This window comes from Manacus candei, unplaced genomic scaffold (assembly GCF_025592945.1).
Source record: "Manacus candei isolate 608988 ecotype Guabito, Panama unplaced genomic scaffold, ASM2559294v1 h1tg000076l, whole genome shotgun sequence".
Taxonomy (NCBI): Eukaryota; Metazoa; Chordata; class Aves; order Passeriformes; family Pipridae; genus Manacus; species Manacus candei.
In genome coordinates this window covers 8,184,718-8,205,379 of record NW_026138124.1, presented here as the reverse complement: position 1 = coordinate 8,205,379, position 20,662 = coordinate 8,184,718, and the positions used below count along the sequence as shown (strand labels likewise).

Here is a 20,662-nt window from a genome sequence, read left to right as displayed (position 1 = left end):
GCAGATAACAGTCTTAAAATATGTAAGAGGCTGCTACAAAGGGACACTGCGATTTCCATGTTCCTGGCAGACAGCAAAAAAATAAACAAACAAGCTTAAATTACACCAATGACTCAGGAAAAAGGGATTTGAAGGGAAGCTGATGCAGCTCAGACAGAGACCCCACAGGCTGAGGCAGCTCCCTGGGCGTTCAGGGGAACAAAGGTTTGTCTGCAGCACAGTCGGTGCTGCCTCCAGGTCACCTGAGGGACAGCACGGCCCCATTCCCTTCCCATTCCCTTCCGGCCCATTGTTCCGTGATGGATTGTTATGCAGTGGCTATTTTTAGGTGAGTCACAGGGAATGTATCACGATATTAAACCTGGATCATCCAAGTAGGTCCTCTGCAAGGTGACAGAATTACAAGGAGATGGCAAAAGGCTGTGCCAGACAGCACCTTTTACAGCCCACTGATACATCCACACGGTTTGGAAGTGCCTCAGCTCTGCCACAGGGGATGGATTGTGAAACCTCTGTGTAGATATTGAGGGGGATTTTGCTACTGCTGAAACCAGTCATGGAATCATGGAATGGTTTGAGTTGGAAGGGACCTCTAAAATCATCTCATTTCAACCCTCTGCAGAAAGTCACAGTGCCCAACCACCCTCTGAGGGAAGAACCTTTTCCTAATATCCAACATAAACCTCCCCTGGTGCAGCTTCATGCTGTTCCCTCAGGTCCTGAGTTCTTAAACTGGCCGTAAATTTGGTAACAGCTTTAGTAAATCCCATCTTTGCTGTGGATACTTCCACATACAGACAGGTGGGAAGAAAAAGTCTCACTATGTAGAGGGTCAGTAATGAATGGAATCAATGCTGAAACGCACCCACCAGTTCCATGGTGAGGAACCAACCTAAAGCTTCCCTGGCACAGCTTCAGGCCATTCACAGAATCACAGAATCAATCAGGTTGGAAAAGACCTCCGAGTCCAACCTTTGGCCAATCACCACCTTGTCCCCCAGCCCAGAGCACTCAGTGCCACATCCTGTCCTTCCTTAAACACCTCCAGGGATGGTGACTCCACCAGCTCCCTGGGCATCCCATTCCAATATCTAATTACTCTGTGAAGAAATTCTTTCTAATGGCCAATCTAAATCTTCCCTGGCACAGAGACTGTGCCCTCTTGTCCTTGAGTAATGAACGTAGATGGAGGAAGGATGAAAGAGGAATGGATGGAGAATCATAGAATGGTTTGGGTTGAGAGGGACCTTGATGATCATCCAGTTCCACGCCCTGCCATGGGCAGGGACACCTTCCACTATCCCAGGTTGCTCCAAGCCCCATCCAACCTGGCCTTGGACGCTTCCAGGGATGAGGTAGCCACAGTTTCCCGGGGCAGCCTATTCCAGTGGCTCACCACCCTCAAAGGGAAGAATTTTTACCTAATATCTGATCTAAACCTCTCGTCATTCGATTTGAACCCATTGCCCATTGTCCTGTCACCACATGCTCTTGTAAAGGAAAGGGGCGGGAGGAGGGCGGGTATGGCCGCTCCGCGCCTCAGTTTCCCCACAGCCGGTGTGGGGGGTCCTTCCACCCCGCGATGCCGCACACGGTGGGCTGGAGGATGGGGAGGGGGAGCCTCCCGGCGGGCTCCCCGTGCCGGGGGGTGTCCCCGCTCACCTGCGGAGCAGCAGAGCACGGCGGGGGCGGCCCCGGCCCTGCGCAGGCCGAGCAAGGCGGGGGCGAAGAACAGCGACTCGTCATCGGGGTGCGCCGTCACCACGAGCGCGCGCCCGCCCCGCGGGAGCGCGCGGGACCCCCCCGGGCGAGAGCGCGCTCGGCGCAGGCGGCGCGCGCCCCCGAAGAGGAGGAGGAGCAGGAGCGGCCCCGCGAGCAGCGCCAGCAGCGCCGCCGCTGCCATAGCGACCGCCCCTCGGGCCCGCCGCGCCGGCGGGAAACGGCGGCGAGGCACCAAGGTTCCGGCGCACGAAAGGGTCCCACCCCCGCACACACAGAGCCCCTCCCCTCCGGTCCCGCCCCGAGGCGGGGCCGCTCGGCCGCGGAAACGGGGCTCGGTTGTGCCGCTCGCGGCTCTGCTGATCTAGGGCTGCTCGGGAAATGTGTCCTGGCTGTGCGGCTCCAGGGTTGTCCGAAAAACGGGCCCGGTTCCACCGCTCCCGGGGAAACGGGTCCCGGCTGTGCCGCTCCTGCGTTTCCCGGGAAACAGGCCTCGTCTGGGCTTCCTGGGCTTCCCAGGAAACAGACCCGGCACTGCCGCTCCAGGGGAAGCGTGTCCCAGCTGTGCCGCCAGGCAGGAGCAGGACCTGCCCTGGCCCGGTCCCAGCCGGGGCGGTGTACGGGGGCTGTTCCCGTGGGGAGGTCGGCGGGGAAAGGCGTCACTGCCCTGACCGCGCTGGTACGTCCAGGGTGACTAATGGTGACTAAAGTTGGGCTTTTCAGCTGTAGTACCTTTTATCGCTGCTGTGGAAGAGCCGTGGGTTAAGGGGAAGCTCAAAAGCAGGGCAGGAGGAGCTTATCTTCAGGCTCGTCGTGCTGTCTGCAGGTCTGTGGGTTATCCCGACTGGAAAACGTTCGGATATGGCTTAGAAGTGAAGGCAAGCACTGGAGAAGGCTGCAGAGCAGGAGGAGACAGGAAGTGTTAAAATAAACATGAAAAGGGCAATCGGATGCAATTGAAAACTTTGCTTTTCCAGGCAAACAGGCAACATGGAAGACAAGTGTCCGGAGCAATGGTGGAGTGTGGGAGCTGGGTGGGTTAAAGCATAAATGGTGAAAATAATTCAGAGTTCAGTGTCTGAGGAGAAGCTCAGCCCTCACGAGGTGTGTGTCTGACTGGTCTTCACTGACTCTTATTTGGGCACCTTTAACATCCAAGTGAACAGAGGGAGTCACTGGCTTGTGCTGGGATTGGAGACTACAAACAGCCTGGAGATGGGCCATGTCACCTTAACTTGGCACTTTAACCACTGTGATAACACAGTCCTTAGTGCAACACGTGCTTTCTGAGGGATCCCGTTTGCCACAGGCCGAGCCCCTGCTTTAATAATGGTGTGGGCACCCATCCCGCTTCTCATATTTAATGGCAATTGTAACAACGTGATAATTTAATCTTGCCTAATGGTATGTTTTTTCCCATGGTAAATCTGAATAGTGATTTATTTGTGATTTTAGCACATCCTGAGATACACATTTGTAGGTAGGACACAGCGCAGAAAATCTTTACTGAGGGTGCAGGGAACGAGTTACACACTCGAAATTCTGGGGTAGGAATAAACGGACATTTAATGAGACTTAAACCTCTCTCACATGTTTCGGAAGTCATTCGTCGCCAGAGCAGGGGCGCGATCTCAGGGACAGCGCAGGAGGCTGTGGCGGAACCGGACGATGCTCCGGGCCCGGGACGGGCTCCTGAGGGCGCATTCATGGGCACGGGGCCCGTTATGGGTTATTATCGATTTATATCGAGGCACAGCGGGGCGCTGCGGCTCCCGCCCCGCGGCCGGTCCGCGAAGCCCCTCACGGGCCGGGCCCCGCTCGCCTCATGGCGGCCGCGCCCCCCCCCGGCCCCTCAGAGCGGGGGGGCAGCCCCGCCCCGCCGCACCGGCCCGCGGTCCTGGAAGGGGCATAGCACCCCGTCCTCTCACCGCCGCGCTCCGTGGTGACTTTTCCCAGCCTGTCGCTTCCTGTGCACCTCCACACACCGCCGCGACGGGAGGAAAGGGAGGACCCGCCGCGGCCGGTGAAAGGCACCGGGCGGCGGCGGCGCGGTTTGTTTGGTACCTGCCAGGACCCGGCGGGAGGGGGCGGAGCGCGCGGGGCCGGGGGAGGGGAGGCAAGATGGCGGCGGCGGCGGCGCTGAGGGTGAGGTGAGATCGCCGCGCCCGCCCAGCCCCGCCGGGACCCGCCGACACCCGCCGCCCGGGCCGCCCCTGCGCCGCGCCTCGGTAAGCGCGGGGGGCCCCGCGGGGCGGCGCGGGGGGCAGCGGGCCGGGCGGCTCCGCTGCGAGCAGCAGGAGGAGGAGGTGGAGGAGGAGGAGGAGGGGGAAGAGGCGGGGGCCCGGCCATCCCGTCCTCCTCACGGGCAGCCCTGTGGTCCCCGGGGGGAGCCCGCTGGGGCCGGAGGGGGCCGTGAGGGAGCGGCCGGAGGTGCGAGGGGTGGGCGGGTCAGGGGCGCGGTGCCCGCGGGGGTTCCCCCCATTGAGGCGGTGGGAGCGCGGGGAGGCCCCGGGGGGGACGCGGGGCACGGAGGGGCGGCCCCGGCGGGGGAATTCTTGGAGAAATCCCGGAGCGTCGGTGGTGCTGGGTGTGCATCCTTGCGCGGTGCTGGGAGGAGAAGTGCGAGTAAAAAAAAAAAAAAAAAAAAAAAATTAAAGAAAAGGGTCAGTTCTTCAAAACCGGCCCCTCGGAGCGCGGTGGTTCCCGAGGATGTGCTGCGGCCACAGCTCCGTGTCCGGGGAGCATCGCGGCCGCTGTCAGTGCTGGGGAGTTGTTGCTGATGCTGACGCTGAATTATTCATATGGGACCTGTAAACATCCCCGGCTTCTGTCATCTCCGGGCTGCTGCGGGGCACAATGGAAGTGGCTTTTTGCTAGAATTGGTCTGACTTGATGGTAAAGAACTTGCTGATTTTATCCTGTGCTTAACAAACCTGTGGGTATCAAGTTGGTTGCAGTTAGACCAGGTCCTAGATGGATGGATGAGCTGTCAGTGTTGGGCTCAAGTGAGCGAGTAGATAGTCTGAGCAATCTGTTGTTGTCCAAAACCTGCTTCTTCATATTTCACAGATATGGTCTTAACCAGTGTGTTTCCTTTTCATGGCTCTAAATATTGGTGTAACCTAACACAACTTATTACAATGGGGATGTCTAGTCCTGAAGACTTGGTTTTGTGGCAGCATTATTGTATTATGCATTAATTTTAGGTATGGCACTATGATTATGAACTGTTAGAGCTCAGATGGGGGTATTTATCCTATACAGCATGATTTGAGAGGGAGAAAATAGTGCTGTTATAAAGAAAACATTACTGTTGTGATGAGTGGGATGACCATGGGCACAGTGGAAGTGCCTGGATAAGTGGACACAGTTATGCCACTGCACACGAGGACTGTGCAGATCTGTTGCAGTTTTGCACTGGAATTTTATCCTGCAGAATGTTGTTATTCCTGATTAACTAAACAACCTTGATATTTGGAAAGGAAGTCTGTGATATTCCGAGTGAATCTCTAGTTAGCTGAAATCTGGTGTCTCGCATTAGGGGATGAAAGACCTTCGTGCTTATCCCAAGAATTCAGAAGTTCAGGGGAAACAAGCCAACAGCAGGGACCCTTTTTGCCAAAGCAGGCTTAATTTTTTTCTTGATGTGGCTTTTCTTTGTGATATAGGATATAGGCTGCCGAGGAAGAAAAGTTGTGTTGTGATTTATGTGCAGTATAATTTGCCTATTTGAAATATGCTCTTTGATACTGGTCGCTAAAATAACTCAATTTATTGCTGAAACATGGGAATGAGCAGTATTTTGGAATCTTCTTTCTAAGAGTTACCACGAGCATTTTTTAACATGTGGAGAGGATGTTATGAGTGTTTGCTTCCACAAGTGTTACTTCTCTTTAGCTTGTTAATCATTGCATGAATCAATTAAAGTAACTCCTCAGACTGAAATTATAAACACAGAGTCAGAGTATATTCACTTTTCTACATTGTGCTGCTGCTGTTTTATTTTACATACAGTTTGTCTCCTACAACCACTCATTTTAGTTGCTTCTTCTGTGCAGACACGTTTTTCATTGTGATTGAAAAGGATCTGCAAAGTGCTCTCAAAAACTGTGGTGAAAGTAGGAACAGACCCTGAAGCTTTTTCAGTTTCCCCCCTCGAGTGCCTTCCCCAGTTCTTGTGCCTCTCCAACTTCATCTTTAGAGTTATTTCATTTCTCAGTTACAGAATGAATGAGGGATGCTGCTCACAGGGAGGGAAAGCTGCCTCTGCTTGTGCTACTGTTAAATGCATGAAAGCAACTGAAAATCATCTCCTGAACAATATTTTCTATTTTTTTCTGTATTACAATCTTAATATTGGCATTTAATTTACTCATTCAAGGCTCTCAGCCAAAGTTTTGGTGAAATGTCTTATTCCTCTTCCTTTATAATTGCCTACAAAATGATTGGGATGAAGGTTTTCTTGCAGGATTGAAAATACTATTTGGAGTTCTAGTGTGTGTAGCTACTTACATTTAGGATTTTAACAATTGTTGGAGCTGGAAGGGATCTGTTCCTTGTGCAGGTGCAGGGCAACACAGAACGATCTTGAGAACAGACTTGTAACCAGACAGTGGTTTCATAATGCAAACAACTGTTTCCTGGATGCCACTCCTGAACTCTTCATGCCATTTATGTTTTTTAGTTAAATCTGAATCAGTGTTGTGGATGTCAGGTTGTTAACTGGCTGTGGTACCTTCCCCCTGGACTGTAACTGGCCCAGATGAAATTTGTGACCTGTGCAGGACTGCTGGCTGTAAATATTTACTTTGTGCTATTTCTAAATTATGCAAATAGCCAGGGGCGTGCTGAATGTGTCTTCCATTTCAGTTTCTCTCTCCTTCAACCATTCTCCATCTAGTAATGGGTTTTGGTGAGGTTCCCTTTCCCTTCTGTGCTGGTTCAGTGCTCACCCACCATCTGTTAAATCACTGCCACAGCCTGGGCCTGCTGGGGCTCAGCTCACAGAGGGCTCAGTCTTACCCTGGGCTATGTTTCTTCCCAGTATCCTAAGGGAGATTCCTATATCCTTGCACAGCTCCAGAGCTAATCCACTCTGTAATGTTGCCACTCCCAGACTGATTTGATAGGCAGTTTTTTTCTTCATGCTCTAGGAAGATGTTGGTCTCTGTGGTTTCGATGTCAGTGACTTCACCTGCTTATGATTGCAAAGGTTATTGCAAAATTAAGGTACTGTGTTGGTACAAAGAGGCATCAGCCATCTCTGAAAAATCTTGTTGTTCATAACTTTCAACAGTAGAAAACTTAGAAATGATTTTTTTATGCAAACAGATTACCTGGACAAACTGTTGACCAGGACTTGAAAATTCTGTGCATGTTGAGTGACTACTCATGGGTAAAACTGAAAATGAAAATACAGTCACAGTGATGGGAGGGAAAGAACACCTAAAAATGAACAAGGATGAGGTTAAGTATAAAATATGCTTAAACTAATATGATGTTTCTTTAAAGCCTCCCCTTGTGCCTTGTGCTGTGCTGCAGGGAAGGAGCATTTGGGTAATTCTCTTTCCCATCTTCATGATGTCAGAGGACTCTTGTCCCATCCAGAGCTGGAAACAGCCACAGCATTCCCTGCTCCATGTGAAACCTCAGCTGGGCTTCCTGGGCAGAACCCGGGGTTGTTTGAAAAGCAAATGCTCTCCTGAATGGATTAAAATACATGCAGGTTTCAAGGAACATGTCTGACAAATGTGAATATCAATCAGATTCCTGTCCTGTTTGTCAATGGGAGGGAGTTAAGCACACGTAAGTTCACGACAAGTTCAAGTGCTGCTCAGCGAACCAGACAGGTGTATTGTTACAGCCCAGCTGCACTCTTCACCTCATGAATGGTATTTTGGGGAAAGAAAAAAGAAGGTGAATTAGTTTAAATCAAAAAATGGTATGTGCACTGTAGAGTTTTGTCTCAGGTTCACGTTTTTCAGCTTTTCCTCTGTTTTTATGCTGTCTGAAATACTGGATTGGCAGAGAAGGGGTGTCTGGAAGGTGGGGATAATCAGTGTAACCCCCTGATTTATCTTTCTTGGAATGCTCTTCCCAAAACCTGTCCTAATAAGTGTGTTCAGTTACCTGTTCCATTATGGACATTATTTGTGTGGGTGCTGATGTTTCACTGTGGTCTCAAAGATCACATGTAAACATATCTAAAACCTTGAAGTTCTGGGTTGGTTTTTTCACTCCAGATCTAAAGGATTCCTTATATCATTCCTAGTTCAAGACCTCTTCCATTCTATGTCTTTTTCTGTGACCTGGAGGCCATTGTGTGAGTCCCAGCTGGAGTAACATTTTTATATATTGGTGCATTCCCTGTGAAGTAGAACATCCCAATCATAAAGGTGGTAACAATAAACTTTGTCTCCAGAAGGCCCTGGTGCATTTCCTGTGGAATATCGGAATGGACCGAGGCACTGTCTTAGATACAATTAAAAAAATGTTATTTTAACCTTATTGTATTTTTAGTTAAAAATCTAGACTTGATTTTATCTGAACCCAGTCAACTGAGGAGAATTATGAGGCTGATACTTGGTTTGTCCTGACCCTTTTTTTATAGAATGTTTTCTCCTGCAATACATCACAGTTTGTGGAGCTGTGGATTTAGTCAGTATGGATTAGCCAAGTTGTATTTCCTTTTCCAAACCAAAGCTGCTTTTAAAAGCTGCAACTACAGAGATACTTTTGATAATCAATGAACTATAAGAAGAGGCTGGAAACTTAAAATGATCACATAATTTCTTGTATGTTAGGTGATGTCAAAAGCAGTTTTACCTGCAGACAGATCAACAGTGGAGGAATAATTCACGTGCAGAAGCTGTTTTTGATGTGCCTGTGCTTTCAGTCCAAAAAGGAGAAGAAAACTTGTTGTTCTGAGAGAATATTTTATGCCCAGCGTGTGATATATCCAAAGTGTGAGACATCGTGGTTGCTTCTAAATCACAGATGAAATGGGAGAAAAAAGGTGAATTGGAGTGAACCTCAGTGAGTTGTTGGACACTGAGTGGGGAGTGAGGGTGAGGTGCTGGGGAAGGTTGTTGCAGTTTTTATCCCTGTGGTTTGTGTAGCATCTCTTGAGCCTCTTGCCTGCTGCCAACAGGGACACTGGAGGGTGCCTGGGTTGGTTTCTCTTTCCCTGTACAGGTTTGAGGGTGAAGTTTGAGTGCTCCAGTTGATGTTTCATAATCACTTGAATCTCCTGTGGCAAGGATAGGGCCCTTCAAAAGAAGTAAGGTAGATATCTGGGATTGGGACTGCTGGAATTACCTCAGAAAAAAGATGTCTCCCCTTGGGAATGAGAGTCCTTACCTGTGGTTTTTTCCTGTTTGGGCTTTGTAGGGTTTGGTTTGGACAGTCAATTCTGGAGATTTGGTTTCTTTGGCTCATGAATTTTTCTTGTGGTGCACATTAATTGTGTGCTATTTGCCATATTGGGACAACCAGGAATCTGGTGTTCCTTGGAAAACCAAAATATGTTCTAAATGTCTTTAGGAAATAAGCTATCTGTGTTTCTGTGATATACTTTTAGAAACAGAAAACCTTGTAAGGTTTGTACCCTCCTTGGGTTTAAGTCATCACTCAGTGGTATTTTTAGTCAAGGAAATGTCTACATCCTTGATTTCCATTTCTGAATGGAGAACTTCCTCCTACCTCCTTTGGCTGGTTTTGGTGTTATTGTGACCCTCCTTGGCAGAGGGGAGCTGGGTAGGCTCCTTGGCAGGCAGTGAGAGCTGTTCCTCCATGAAACCCAGAGGAGATTTCCTCCCCCAGGAACTTCACGTGTCCCAGTGTGTTAACTGGGGATGGAAATGTGTGCTCTGATTGGAAATGGATGTGCTCAGCACCCCTCTTTTTTTTTTGGGTGAGGCAAGTGGGTGATTAGAAACTTCCTAAAATGTCAGTGTGATCTTAGCTTTTCCTGTGATGTTCCCCCATCTAGTGCAGCAGAGCTGTGTGTGGTGGATAGCCTGGGTCTTGATATCATGTATTAGCTACTTTTCCTCAAGATCATAAATTACAGGAGGGATTAAAATAGAATTTCCTGGAGAAGAGTCTCTTGTCAGCTAAATTTGATCGACCCCGTTTTGGTAGAGCACAAATTCTGTTTGTCTTTGTAGTTACAGGAGAGGGAGCAAACTGTTACTTAAAGGTGAGACATAACAATGTGACCCTGAGATTTGGCAACAGTTTGGTCATAAATTACATATTTAAATATACAGCCAATAGTCACCTTTGGAATGGCAACAAAAATAGTTTTAAACGACTCTTTAATACTTTAATATTTAATGTTCCAAAAGCTATTACTTAAGTACTTTAAGGACTTGGTAGTCTGTTAATAGGAATTCTTTTTCTATTAAAATATGAAGTTTAAAATAATAGTTTAGGTTTTTGGCTCTTTTGATGGAGATGGAAAAGAGTAAATGTGACATCTTGAACTGACAGCTGTAAAGTTCCTTGACTTCTGTCATGTCTGTAATGGGCTAAATTAAAGTTTACTGTGCTTCCATGTCATGTAGAATATGTCAGACACTGTAGAGCATTGTGAGGTAATGCTTTGGATGTTCAGAAATAAGATTATATTGTACACTAATGGAAATTTCAGGGTGTGAAAAGGGTCAAATTCAGATGTTTGGGCTTTTCTTAATAATTTTTTTCCTAATGCTCCCATTTTTGTATTTATGTCTTCATATATATTAATTATTAATGGAGAGAATATTGTTTAAAGTTGGTAGTAAAACACAGTCTCATAGATTTAAGTCTTTTACTGTATTTTTAGCAGGGATAGAAATAGAAATTTTTACATCAATAACCTTGTGAGCAGAGGGAGTGCAACTGTGTAAGATTAAAGTTCTTGGTAATTTATGGTGTATTTTACATGTCTGTCACAGGAAAAGAAAAGGCATTTGCACATGTGGAATTGTCATGGAAAATTCAGTAGTTTTAGTTGTTCTCAACTTGGAGAAAATATGTTCATTGTTTCCATTCATTCCATATGCCCATGTGCTTTGACTGCAAGCTTTTGAGTATTCTGCAACATAAATCTGAGTGAACAAAGAGTGAGAAAAAGATTAAAGAAAGTGTGGAAGAGGTCCTGAGCTTTGAGGATGATGTCTGTGTTCTGCAAAAATCGGAAGCACAGTGTTCTGGAACCTATTTAAGTGGCCTTTATTAAATTGTCTTTAATTTTAGTGCTGACCTATTAACATTTTTTTTGTACCATGCAAAGAATTTTTCATCTTTTGCAGGGTATGCCCAACAGATTTTCATACTTTGAAGCTCATCTGTAAGCTTGGATACTGTAGCTGGAATACACTTCCTTCAGTTCTTGTTTTAAAGCACAGAATTATCTTAAATCTGCTCAGGCATCAACCTTCTGGTAGGTTCTTGAATGAAAACCCTCTCTCTTTTAGGATTGTCCTACCTACTGATCTTGAAGCTGATTTTCTCACCCTTCCATCCCACAATACTTTGCAGAGTTTTGTACAGTCAGACTCGAAGGGTTGTCACAGGTCAGGTTGAAACCAAACTTCTTTTCTTTGTCACCAGATTTTGTCCTCTGAATCACTGTCATGTGACTTTGCTGAGAACTGGACATGGAGGAGTGACTGAAGGACTAATAACTGCTCTGCAAGTGCCTGGTGCTTTTTAGGGAAAGCTTTTCAACTGCTTAGTCAGTCTGAGCTTGCAGAAGTGCCATTAATGTTCTGGCCATTGGAGTTCTGGATATTAAGTGATACTTAGCCTTGTACTGTGTCTATTAGTTTGAATAAATATCTTTTTATGTGGAAGTTGGGCCCATTAACCTATTTTTAGCAATCTGCCAGTATTTACTTGTCTAAGGCATATCCCCAGGATGCAAAGTTGATGTTTTCGCTTGAGCATTTGAACAGATTAATGATTATCTGGTAAAATAAAAATACTCCTAGGAAGATTTGTTTTGCAAATCTGGCAATACACTGAAGGGTTTTACTTATGTGACTCCGGACTTGTAATTTTGTGTTGTGTCTTGGAGGAACAGACACGGGTCTGTAATGAAATCAAGTGGTTTAATAGTGTTGGTCCTTAAGTACGGCCTGGTTTTGTTTTTTTCCATGAGGTAGTTTCGTTACCTTTTTATGAAGTGAAATCACAGAAATAATTATTCACAAGTATTGTTATCATGCTTTGGATAAAGCCTTTCCTACCACTGCTGAAACACTCCCTTCACTCCTCGTTTTCTCGCCAGAGTAAACTTTGAATAAATATCCTTGAATTAATTTTGTGTTTCATTGTCATCCCCTGCGTAAGGCAGAGCCTCCCTTGCTCTGCCACAGGTTAGATCCATCACAACTCAATTTACTAAAGCTGCTGATTTAAAAACAAAATCCCCCAACTCTGTTTAGACTGTAATCTCATTCTTTGCACTCTTTTTATCACACTTAGTTTGCTCAAAAAACAAGATGAGGAAAATTCCCAGAAGGATGTGAAATTTAATTAGCGAGCGTTGGTTAAGTACTTCAAGATGGCACGAAAACGACTGTGAATGCAAAAGTGTCAGCTTGTTTTGGATAGCTGGAGAAAAATCAAGGCTACCCATGAGGCTGATCTTTTATCTGTGAGGGTGAGTGCAGGAGTTGGAGACAGGATATTCCAGGGAGCCACGGAGTAGGTGAGTCCCCTCCCAGCAGGCCTCCTGCCCCCGTCCCTCCAGCTGCCCTCGGACCTGTGGCCACGCGTTGAACGGTTTTGGGGAACTGGCCTGCTAAAAATAGTCCCGGTTTGTAACCTGCTGTGTTTTTCCAAGTGAAGAGCTGCTTTTCTCTGGCTTTTGCCTCCTCAGACTGCTGCAAGACTTGAGTCTGATTTCTGATTCAGACATTAACTGTTTCCTGGGGAGTCTCTGACAGATTTCTTAACCTCTCTGTGACTCATTTTCCCACGTGTCTGCTGAAGATTGAACGGACTTCTGCTTCTTTCTGAAGTGTTCCGAGTTCTGGAGATGGAGCTGAAATGACACTCTGATTGTTGCCATTATAATATCCAGTTCCAAATTATTTCTAACTTGTTCAAAACTCCCTGCATATGGTCAATGTAAGTGGGAACAGTAGCTTTTAAGGGGAATTCTGAATTGGATCTGTTCAGTAGTTTGAGCCAAAGAGAGAAGTATCCTCATACCTTTAGAAATAAATATTGTTAAATCATTTCCTTGCCTGAGAAGCTCAAATTAACACAAGGCCAAGGCATCTCTTCACAGTTCTTGAAACTTTTACTCTTGTCACTGCTTTTTCTGTGAGGTATCTTCAGACTTAGCTGTTTGTTTTTTGATTCTTTGCTCCTACTTGTCCTGTAGTTTTTATTTTCTTTTCAGTATTATCCATTTGATGCTACTGGGTTTCCACAGAGTCTGTGAATATCAGTGAAATGGGACATTAGTGCACAGTGTCTGGGTTCTGAACTGCAAACCAAGAAATATTTCTTTCTGCCCTTTCTAATTGTCAGTATTTGGTGAGACAGACAATTTACCAGCCTGGTTGTCAGCTGTATGAAAGTATTCACGACCCATCTTTATCTTTGGGAGACATGTAAGGCAGAATTCCAAAGTCTGTAACAGCTCCTGTAAATGTTTATATGAGAAACCTCTGAAATATGCAGAGTAACATGAAAAGGTATAAAAATACTTGTCTGAAAAATAGGACCTTGCTGTCATTGACTGAGCGGAGTTGGAAGCTGATTTCTAATGTTGTAATTTGTCGGGGTGCTGAAAAGGAAGGTGAACAGCCTCTGTTCTGGCAGAGGAGAGGGAACCAGTGCAAGGATCAGAGAGGCAGAGAGAGTTAATAAACAGTGAGGAACTTTAAAGGAGGATTCTGGTTGGATTTGGGTAGAGCAGGACGAGGTTTGTCATGACTAATGAAAGGATACAGCCGGGAGGAAAGCCCGGATGAGGTTGTTTACAGTCTGCACACACAGTTCCAGTTTTATGCAAAAGGATGGCTGTATTTAAACATAATCGGGATGTATGGAACTTGGAGAGGTTGCAGCAGGAAGCTGGCACTGCCCTCACTGACCAAGGAGTGGATTGATGAAGAATAATCTGTGTCTGCTGCAGACATGGGAGCAGATGCTGAAGGGAGAGGCAGATGCTTTTACATGTCAGGTCATGAGGTTGCCTGCAGAGAAATGAGAGCTGAAGTCAAGCACTTAGATCCACAATTGCAGAATTAAGGCAGTAACACAGGGAGAGATGAGCAGAATATTGATGGTAATTCTATTGGCAGATATCAGCAAAAAATTCAACCCCCTCCCCCCAGTATGGCAGAGAGGATAAACAAGCTCCTGCTGTAGGAGCCTGGGAGATAAAGGGGGGACTGCAGGGGCACGTAGGGAGGTCAAATCAGGAGAGTGTGCAGGCACGTGGATGTGTCTGTAACAGGAAAAGGAGGCTTAGAGGGAGGGAATATTGTACTTCAGTGTCATTTTACGTGCTGTACTTCAGTGGGGATTTTGTCTTGAAAGGAATGGGATCCTACACAGGATCCCCAGCCTTCAGTTCCCTCCACACCTTGTAATTGCCAATATGTGACCACATGTTTTCCTCTGCTGTTACCCCCTTATCTCTGCTGCTGTTGTGCCAGTTCCTTCAGGGAGGAAGAAGAATGCACCCCCACCATTGATAACTTCATGTTTTCTTTTCTTTTTTTTTTCTCTCTGCATTTCTCACCTCTCATACTGACTACGATTATAATCTCGAATTCTACTTGTTGCCTTCCTCTGTTGGCAACTTTTCTTTGCTTCCCTTTAAAAAAAAATTCAATTATGGTGCTTTGAACGTGATCACACTTGCAGTTCTCAGGAGGAAGGTCATTAAACTCAGTGTTTGCCTGTGTATTTGGGTTATGAGGGGGTTTAAGTTGTAATGAGGGGGTTTAAGTTAAAAATGGTGGATGGATGAAGGATGTTCTTGCTTGTGTTCCATGGCCCCTTCCTCCCCCTCATCTTTCCACCTCCAGCACAGAATCTGGAGAGATGGACAGGATCTCTCATTGCAGTTGGTTGTGGAAGCTTCTATATCAATGAAGATTTCCAGATGAACACTTGTAACACAAACCCAACACTCTGTACACTTAAGTTCTTGTGAATGGAGAAATGGCCTTTATAGCACCATAGGAAGTGAGAGTGGATTGAACTTTCAGCACCTGGGTTAATGATCAACTTGTGGGTTTGACTGAATGTTGAGAAAATAAGGAGCAGATGTAACTTGACTGAGAGAAACTAGAAAGGACCTTGAATCTTGCAGTACTCGGCCTGTATTTGTGTGTGGTTTTCAAGTGGTTGCTTTCCTGATCCCCTCTGCATCCATTAAGAAATCTTAAACTGAAAAGCTCTGACTCAGGGAATCTCTGAGCCACAAGCTGTGTCTTGGAAGCCACTAGAAAGAGGGCTGGAGAATTTGTTGGAAAAATACTGGTATGTGCTCCCTGAATGCCTTCTGCTGACCCGCCAGGCACAGCAGAGTGGGCTGGAGGAGCTTTGCTCACATCCAGCATGACTGTCTTTATTCCTCACTAAAGCTTTTGAGGTGGAGCAGATATATATAAATATATTATATATACACATCTGTATATATATAATATTTATAAATATATTATATATGTGTGTGTATATATATGTATGCATATAAAAAAAAAGTATAAAATCCATTTAGTCACCTTCCGTGTATTTATGAAAACTGCACATGAAGCTGGTGAGGGAGCACAAGGTTGGGGCTTCAGGAGTTCATCAGGCTAAGATTTGTACTTTAATAACCTTAAATTCTTTGAGCCAGTTGTTCAGTTAATGATAAATGTTCACCAGCCTGTGACAGGAGTAGTTGTCACATCAATAAACACTTGATTGAACTGACAGCTTTATGCCATAGTATTAATTTCTGTGAAAGTCCATGTAAGAAAGAGAAATCCAGTGTTTTCTTTTTGCTGTAGCTGTGCCTCAGGAGCCCATTGGAGTGTTCAGGGGTACCTTGCAGCTCTCACAACGTGTGTTGGCTTTCTGACACTGTTCCTTGATTAAATGGAAAGCACATGACTCAGACCCATCAGACCATCACACAGTAAAGCTGCACTCTAAGGAAGGCAGTGTGAATGATGAAGCAGAATAAATGTTAATGGGGAAGAATTCTGTGAGAACTTGTCACTTGGATATGAATTATAGGTACTATAATAGATGTATGGGTACTATGAAGCACACAACTAGTGATCTGTAGTATTGCTTTGATAGAGAAATTGTTGTTTTTTCTTTGATTTTTCATATCTGAAAATCAGGTTAAAGAGTTAAATTTGTCTCATTATTCTGATAGCTCAACATGTAAAGCTTTGTTTGATGGAGAATTAGGGGGAAAAAAGCCCAACCAGAACAGGAATGATAAAGTATGTCAGGTATACTTTAAGATCTGTATGTGTAGCTTGCTGTGTCTGATCCCTTTCCTGAGCTGATTTTGTCTATTGACTGTTGATGGAAAATGCAGTTCAGAAGTATAAGTTTACAGGTGATATTTGTGAAAGGCCCCAGATTTATGTGCTTTGAAACATAGCCATTGAGGAGGGGGGGCAACAGTGACTTATTTGAAGGTCTGTATCTACTGGGCTCTGAACAAGAGCTTGAGAATTTGCTCCAGGTCTGATAGGATTCTGTATTTAATACACAGGCTCCAAGGATCACATCTTTCGAGCCATCAGAGAGAAATACTTTCTGTTCAAAATATATTTATGTCCCACTTTTTGCTTAGAGCCATCATTTACCTGCTCAAAGCACTGATGGGGTTGCAGGGTTTAATCAATGTATTCTGATCTTCAGCAGCTGAAACGACCCCCAGCCTCAGGCACGCTCTGACTTTGATAATGAACTTGTCTGGATTTTTGCAGTGTTTAAAATCTTCCCCAGTCAATTTGCAGTTCAGTGTTTGCTCACCTGTAGCTGGACAATGCAGGAGAGGCAAAGTAGTCATTGATTGTCAGCTAAGCAGGATTGTTTTAAGACTTCGTAGTGTATTCAGTGACATCTGTATGAGACAAACTATGCTGGCAGGAGAAGCAGAGCTGTTTTTCTGCTTTATAATTGCCTTTTTTACCAAGTACTTCAGTAATGCTGCTGTTGGATGGTAATGGTGTGTAGGGCCTGACTAATCCACTGTGGTTTAAGTGAGCCACAGGTGACACTGAGTGAAGCAGCTCTAAGATTTCCTGAATCTGAAAGTAAGAAACTGTTCATAGAATCCAAAAACTCTGTAGAAGAAATGAAAGTGAATTTCGTGTTGTGCCAAAGAAATTTACTGTAAATGAAGAGTTGAACTGTAGACTATTAAAACCTCTTCAACATTTATTTAAAGTGACCTACTTTTCTTTTAAAATCCTCCTAATTCAACTGGTAACTGGTAAAGTGATGTATTGACAATATAATCCTCAAATCTTTGTGTAGACAATGCTGACATGTCTCATTTTGAGCCCATTTAAGACCCGTTAACATGTTTCAGACTGGAGTAACCTATTAAATAAATACATCAGGAAAAAGCTTTTACTGGTAATGGTTGTTTTGCTTAGGTGACTATGGCTGTAATGTATTGTGAGTACATCTGGTACTTCAGTGCTTATCAGCGATCTTTTTTCCTTTAGGCGGTTTCCTAGAAACATGATTGCTTGCTGGGCTTGATCTCACAGCTTTGTGGAGACTTCTTCCCTGATAATGTCAAGTTCCGGCTACCCTCCGAACCAAGGAGCATTCAGCACGGAGCAGAGCCGCTACCCCACTCACTCTGTGCAGTACACCTTCCCCAGCACCCGGCACCAGCAGGTAAGGGAGGGGACACGAGGCTCACACACTCGGCAGGGAGATGATTCACATGTTTCCTGGGCCAAATGGCATTATTTTTGGTTTTTTAATCTGATGTAACACAAGTCACCCACATTCGAGAACAGCGGAGTGGCACATCAGTGTGCCCTGCTGGGGAGAGCTGCTGCCAGGTTCTTACAGAAATACTGATGGGCTGTTTTGGTTTGGTTTATTTTGCTCTCCTTTTTTTTCTGAAGCACTGCATTTTGCTTCTTCAAGATTACATATGTGTCTGCTTTTTTACCTTTTTTTTTTGGACAGAAAACTGAGTTTTAGCATTCCATGATCTTCATCACAGCGAATTAATACAAACTTCCTGGTCTCAGCATCTACTTTCTCATGGGTTTATCATTACTTTCTCACTTTTGAATAAATTCAGTAGGGATTCTGTTCATAAACTTTTGTTGCAGTATTGGTCTGGATTCTCTGTGAGTTAAATCTGTTACTTGTCAAAACTGTGTGCAAGGTGGAGAATGTGCAAAAACTTGTGTTACGCTGATTTTTTTTTTTTTAATTTATTTTTTGTGTGTGAAGCAGCTGCACTGGTGCTTCCAGCTGTGTTCTGCTGGCCAGAATGGGAGTAATGGATTTTTAAGAGTATCCTACTTGGTCATTTCTGCTGAGCATTCGTTCTCCCATCCTGTGCTCGTGTGGGCTGTGGAGGGCCAGCTGTTGGCTTTACAACAGTTCAGGTTTCCCTTGTTTTAATGAAATTCTCCTCCTGCTACAGACACTTTAGATGGTTTGTTCTACTTACATGTTTGCAAAAGGAAATTCAAGAATTGGAGCTTATTGGCTTCATGTTTATTTTTAGATAATTTACATAAACTACATTTTATGGGTAATGATCTATTACATGTGTTATAGAGCTTCTCTTTGTTAATGCCAGCTGCATGTAGTTTTTAAAAGCAAGTATATACATATATACAAGTAAATTGTCCTGTACCTCACTCTGTACGTTCCATCAACTGGATCCTCCAGTCATTTGACTCTTAATCCTAATTAATAATGTCTGATGTAAAAATGTCTTGAGGTGATAACACAAGAAATTGCCTCGAGGTTGCTAAAGTGTGTTCCCGTTTTACCATGTTGCAGTTGGATGTGCAAAACTGATTTTAAAGGGTATTTTTTAGAGGATATTCATCTGCTGCTGACTCATTTGTGTTTTGTTAGAAGTTGTTAATGGGTTGGGTGGAATTCTTAGTGTAAGTATTTAGTCTGTTTAAAACATTCAAAACTTTAGAACTGCCATGTGCAAACATTATTTTTTGAGCTGGAATAAGACTTGGTCGATCTGGTGTTGGTCTGTGTTTAATATCTTTGGAAACGATCATGGTCCTGTCTCCTCACCTTTGTTCTCACTAACCCCAGGAGTGTGTTTCCTTTAGGAATTCGCGGTTCCCGATTACCGTTCCTCCCACCTGGAAGTCAGTCAGGCCACCCAGCTCTTGCAGCAGCAGCAGCAGCAGCAGCAGCTTCGGCGCAGGCCTTCCCTGCTCTCCGAGTTCCACCCGGGCTCTGACAGGTGAGAGGCTGCTCGGGAAGTGTGTGAACACCGGTCTCCTCAGAGCCAGGGCTTTCTGTGGAGTTGGCTCTGATTTTTAAATGGAAAGGTTTGTTGACTTTCACAGTTTTTATCTGAATGCCTGACCCCCATTGGTGCTCCCCTGTTGTGGGAGTGGTGGAGCTGTTCTGTTGTGTAATTCCTCGGTCCCTCTGGCTTAACTAATACCTTTGTTTCTGGGGCAGGAAGTGACAGTGCTTCACTTTCCCACACCTCCCCTGACAGCACTGTCTGGAAACTTCTGAGAATCCAAGTGCACGTTGCAAATGTTTCAGTGCTGCTTGGGCTGAAAGTGTGTCAAGTTTGTACCTTTGGATAATTTAATTTTGCCGAGCAGGAGCAACGAGTGCAGGAGTTGTTGCACTGTGATTATTGCCTGTTCTGTTTCTTAAATTAGTCCTGGTTGTTCAACAGATGGTGTCTGTGTGGCTGGGCAAGTAAGGAACAACAGAGCTAATGGGGTATTGGAGTTGTAAGAACTGTGAAACACTGAGATGTGGCACCAAATGGACTTCTAGGCACAGAGAAGTAAATCAGTGTACACTGCTTTTAGCAGGACACTTGAGTGTCAGGTCATTTGTTCTAAATGCCCTTTCTGTCAGTCTCATGTACCATTCCTGTCTCATGTAAGGGGATGCGACTGGTCTGGGGCCAGCAGGTTAACTGAGGACATGTGGAATGGGCAGCTACAGTCAATCATATGTTGTCATTTGCTTTCACTTTGGTAATATCTTCCCTCTCAGTGCAGTGGGTCATTTCGTGGTGGCTATTGAGGAATATTCAGTGTGCATCATCATTACTGTACTGTTGGTAGGTCCAAGGAAGTTTTCAGACAGAGTGAGTATATGCTTGAAAATAGTGAATGTACTCAGAACATCAAATTTGAAGATTAAAAACCCACTACAGATTAGAATTATATTAACTGGATTGTAGTAAGTTAGCAATATGTTAGGAATATGCTTCTGTTTAGGGGAGAGGTGAAAATGTGATTTATACACTCAGTTCTTAAGCGTATTAGTCTGCTGATGTCCAGTTGTAAGCAAGTGTTACTGCCTGTAACAACCTCTTTTTTTCTTGCACTCACTGCTTGTAAAAACCTCTTTTTACCTTGGACTCTCAGTAAGTGTATCTGTAGGAGCAACTTTATATGCTGGATTACTGCTCAGAGTTTATTTTGGCTATAACTGACTGATCTAGTTCTGAACAAATACCCATGATGAATGTTATGTAAATACTGGTCTGGCTTAAAATCTCATTAGGATATTCCCAGAAATAACCTGATGATAGTGAAATCTGGGGCTTGCATATTGCCTTCATCTCGTGTCAGCAAAATGTCAGTAAGGCTCTGTTTTAATGCTGAGAATCGTAGCAGCTTTTAAAGTTCTCAAAACTCGAGTTTATAGCAGCAGTAAATCACCTCCCCAGACTGTAAATTTGTAAAAGCTTATTTGGGCTGCAGGAAGCTGC

General features: G+C 44.9%; 2 protein-coding genes across 4 annotated transcripts in view; one reads left to right on the top strand and one right to left on the bottom strand.

Moving 5' to 3' along the window:
- PIGL (phosphatidylinositol glycan anchor biosynthesis class L) overlaps nucleotides 1-2,385 on the bottom strand; it is a 57,378-nt gene extending 54,993 nt beyond the window's left edge. The window contains exon 1 of the mRNA XM_051809708.1: nucleotides 1,663-2,385. Within this exon, the coding sequence (XP_051665668.1) occupies nucleotides 1,663-1,903 (241 nt within the window). The 5' untranslated portion in view covers nucleotides 1,904-2,385. The remainder of the gene's footprint in view (nucleotides 1-1,662) is intronic.
- Nucleotides 2,386-3,802: 1,417 nt separating this feature from the next.
- Nucleotides 3,803-20,662, top strand: part of NCOR1 (nuclear receptor corepressor 1) — a 58,742-nt gene continuing 41,882 nt past the window's right edge. For 2 of the 3 annotated variants that reach the window (XM_051809635.1, XM_051809633.1), the window contains exons 1-3: nucleotides 3,803-3,947; nucleotides 17,415-17,592; nucleotides 19,020-19,156. In XM_051809635.1, coding sequence (XP_051665595.1) covers nucleotides 17,485-17,592; nucleotides 19,020-19,156 — 245 coding nt within the window. In that variant the 5' untranslated portion in view covers nucleotides 3,803-3,947; nucleotides 17,415-17,484. The remainder of the gene's footprint in view (nucleotides 3,948-17,414; nucleotides 17,593-19,019; nucleotides 19,157-20,662) is intronic. The other variant, XM_051809634.1, reaches the window with a different exon arrangement.